This window comes from Poecilia formosa, unplaced genomic scaffold (genome assembly GCF_000485575.1).
Source record: "Poecilia formosa unplaced genomic scaffold, Poecilia_formosa-5.1.2 Scaffold879, whole genome shotgun sequence".
NCBI classification, from domain to species: domain Eukaryota; kingdom Metazoa; phylum Chordata; class Actinopteri; order Cyprinodontiformes; family Poeciliidae; genus Poecilia; species Poecilia formosa.
This window is the reverse complement of record NW_006800818.1, coordinates 28,516-32,156: the sequence shown is the minus strand read 5'-3', so window position 1 is coordinate 32,156 and position 3,641 is coordinate 28,516. Positions and strand designations below refer to the sequence as shown.

At 39.6% G+C, this 3,641-nt stretch overlaps 1 protein-coding gene across 1 annotated transcript; it reads left to right on the top strand.

The window, feature by feature from the left end:
- The first annotated feature begins 6 nt into the window (after positions 1-6).
- On the top strand, positions 7-1,768 carry LOC107834976 (uncharacterized). The gene has a single exon (XM_016667034.1). It carries the CDS (start codon positions 744-746, stop codon positions 1,644-1,646), a length of 903 nt encoding a protein of 300 aa, XP_016522520.1. The 5' UTR covers positions 7-743; the 3' UTR covers positions 1,647-1,768.
- Positions 1,769-3,641: the final 1,873 nt, after the last annotated feature.

Here is a 3,641-nt window from a genome sequence, read left to right as displayed (position 1 = left end):
TGTGCAACTTTGATCTCAAGAAACATACGACCTCGTTGACCTTGCACAAGACATAGAGGTGCGTCCTGAGGTGACTACGAACTTGACACAAGTTGAAAGAAGCACTTTAAGTCCTGAACGTTTCGAGAGATTTTCCAAATACAGTGTTCTCAAGAGAGCAATAGCTCAGTTGAACCATATTGCCTATTCCTTTACCCACTCTGACCAGGCTACTGGCTGCTATGGCTGGCATATGTGTCGACCGACAGAAGAAGAGATGGTAAAAGCACAGGCCTGCATCGTAAAAAAGTGTTCAGAGAGAGCTTTACAAGGAAGAAATCAAGTGCCTCCTTGAAGGATCCAGGATCCCTTCCTCAAGCAGTCTTTGGAAATTACACCCAATTCTTGACAGTCACGGTCTTTTAAGAATTGGAGGTCGAATAGCACAGTCAGAACTGGGCATCGCCACAACTAATCCCCTCATCATTCCTGGTCGACATCACCTAGCGATTCTGCTTATACGCCACTTCCATGAAGCTGTCAAACACCAAGGGAGACATTTCACAGAAGGAGCTATTAGAGCAGCAGGATTTTGGCTTGTTGGAGCTAAGCGATCTATTAGCACAGTCATTTTCAGATGTGTCACCTGCAGGAAGTTAAGGGGGAAGACAGAATGTCACCAAAAGGGAAGTTTGCCTTCTGAAAGATTGCAAGTTGCACCACCCTTCACGTACATCGATGTTGATGTGTTTGGCCCTTGGGACATGGTTTTGCGACGCACAAGAGGTGGACAAGCCAATTCAAAACGGTGGGCCGTTATGTTCTCATGTATGTCTACGAGAGCAGTCCACATCGAGTTAATTGAGTCAATGAGCACTGACAGTTTCATTAATGCCCCGAGACGTCTTTTTGCCATCAGAGGTCCGGCAAGGCAGATCAGATCCGACTGTGGTACAAATTTTGTTGGTGCTGCCCGAGCACTGAAAATGAGTAAAACTGACCTTGGCTTCCAGAACATTGAAAACTACTTGAGTCAGCAAAACTGCTCTTGGATTTTCAATCCACCCCACGCATCGCACATGGGAGGTGCTTGCGAATGGATGATCGGGATTGCCACGCGCTTCCTCGACTCCATGTTTCAGGTCTGCAAAAAAGCGCAGTTAACCCATGAACTTCTGTCAACCTTTATGGCCGAAGTGTCTGCCATTATTAATGCACGTCCTCTTGTTCCAGTATCATCTGACCCTGAGTCACCCCTTATTCTTACACCAGCATTGTTGCTCACTCTAAAAACAGGTTCTTCACCCACTCCACCTGGAGACTTTAAGAACGGCATAATGCTAAAAGAACAGTGGAAAAGAGTACTGAGTCTTGCGGACACATTCTGGGCTAAATGGAAGCGCGAATACCTTCATACTCTGCAGTTTCGCCAGAAGTGGCAGGACAAGAGACCAAGCCTTAAGGATGGAGACATAGTGCTGCTCAAAGATATTCAAGTGAAGAGGAACGAGTGGCCTATGGGGGTTATCTCAAAGATCTTCCCAGGCCAAGATGGACTAGTCAGAAGGGTTGAGGTAACGACCTCAAATGGGGACTGTGAAAGGACATTTTGCCGCCCAGTCACTGAGGTGGTTCTGCTTATGTCTTCAAAAGACATTAGTGTTTGAATGTTTATGTGGGACTCTAATGATCCCAGGCGGGGAGTGTTATGTTCACTGTTTTGTTGTTATCTAATTTGTGCTAAACAACGCCATCTAGTGGTCATTCTTAGTAGTTGTCAAAAGAAGTAGGGAAAATAGAAACAGGAAGAACAGCATAGTTTCAGCCGCATGGCAGTTCCTAGGTCCTGCTTACGTTGTTTTCTTGCTCGCTAAAGCATCAACTTTTCACAGAAAATTGATGTCAGCAAATACTTCAAGACGTCATTCCTGAGTCTGTGGAGTTTCTGCATTCGTTCTGTTTAGCTGTTTGGATAGCTGGTGTCATTCGGCTGGCAAGACCTATACAACCAGTATCGCCAACATAGATACCAATACTTTTATTGTTTAAATTATATATTTCATTAATCTTCTGAATCATGTTTTTTAGTGTTTTTTCCTTTGAATTATTTTTGTTAAAATCCCAGACTGAATTTGAACAAAGTTTATAGGTGTCTACAAAATACAACATATTAACATAATGAACAGAAAATAGAAAAACAAAACAAATTTTTGTGGTGTGCATTTTCCGAGAGTAAATTAAGTGCAATAAATTATCATTTAAGAGCAAATCAAAGGAAAATCCTTTTTTATGTAATTTGAGAAACAAGAATACAAAAATAAAATAAAAATCCACGAGGAAATCTGAAACTAAAGAATCGATCTCACCACACTAGTAATGAATCAATTTTATCATCTGATGCTAACCTTATTTTTTGCTGAATCAGAAAGAATTGCTCTGTAATTTAATGTCAAACTTTATTTTAAGATATTTTTAAAGTCATCCTGTTATAATGTGCACAAGGACAGAAAGCTGCAAACATTAAGCTCTACACCGGTGTAAATAACATACCTGTGGGTCCATTTTCTGTAATGAGGCTCCTGCTTTACCCACCAGTGACAGATGGTCCTGTGACACAAGGATGCAGTTAGATGAAGAACCATTCCCCACTGGTGGTCCACAGTGCAGACACAGAGAGAGAGGGAGAGGGCAGGGGAGATGGATTTTATTCTTTGTCCTTTGGGAGCCAATCACAATTCATGCTTCTGGGTGTTTGGGCTTCTATACTTTCTTACAATCTTTTAATTTGATATTAAGAAATACAGGGAAGTGACAAACAAATTACAGTTTCTTTGAGTTTTATTTCACATACTATATCAAACACGTTTCAATAAAAAGTATAAGGTAAAGAAATACAAAAGAAGTATTTAAATAATGACTAAGGGGGAAATCTACATTTGGAATTTTATTGGCCACATATATGTCAAATTGTGTCATTATATGGTCAATGGGAATGCAGCTAGTGAGATTTGTTATCCACATGGAGAGACGATGGATCAGTGGAGAGTCTGAACCACCAAAATGACTTCAAGAGATCATCGATGACTCATCCAGAAAGTCCCAGATGAACCCAGAACAACATCTCAAGCTCTCCTGGTAAATCTGCAGATCTTAAGTATGATATTTATGCTAAAATATATATATATCCAATGTAACTGAATTACATGACTGAAGCTATTCTGCTAAGAACAGTGGGCCAAATTATTATTCTAAAATAGCTCACTTTTTGTTACTCACCGTATTGATCAGTCCATCAAGTAAGGCTGAGGGAGCATTGTAGCAGAAGTAAGAAATAATCCCACCTGCAGGTGGGAGGTAGCATCACGTGAATGTTTTTTGACGATTTTTTTTTTAGATGAAATTAAAATTTTGCATTTGGATGAAAAATATGTTGATTTTTTTATGAATTTCCATGAAATATCTAAAAAACTGAAGGGGCTTAAAAAAGAATGAATTTAAAAAAATAACTGAAAATAAAATTACTAGCAGAGTAATTCAAGAGTCAAGTTGCTGCTTTGCTTCCTGCATAGAAAAATAATTATTGACTTTTTTTTTAAGATAATGACAATAAGTGACAAGGTGTGTTGAAATGTGATCAGTAATAGCTAAAACAGATATTTAAA

Bases quoted from the DNA above. Each gene is read 5' to 3' on its own strand.
- LOC107834976 (XM_016667034.1), top strand. From the start codon at position 744: ATGGTTTTGCGACGCACAAGAGGTGGACAAGCCAATTCAAAACGGTGG.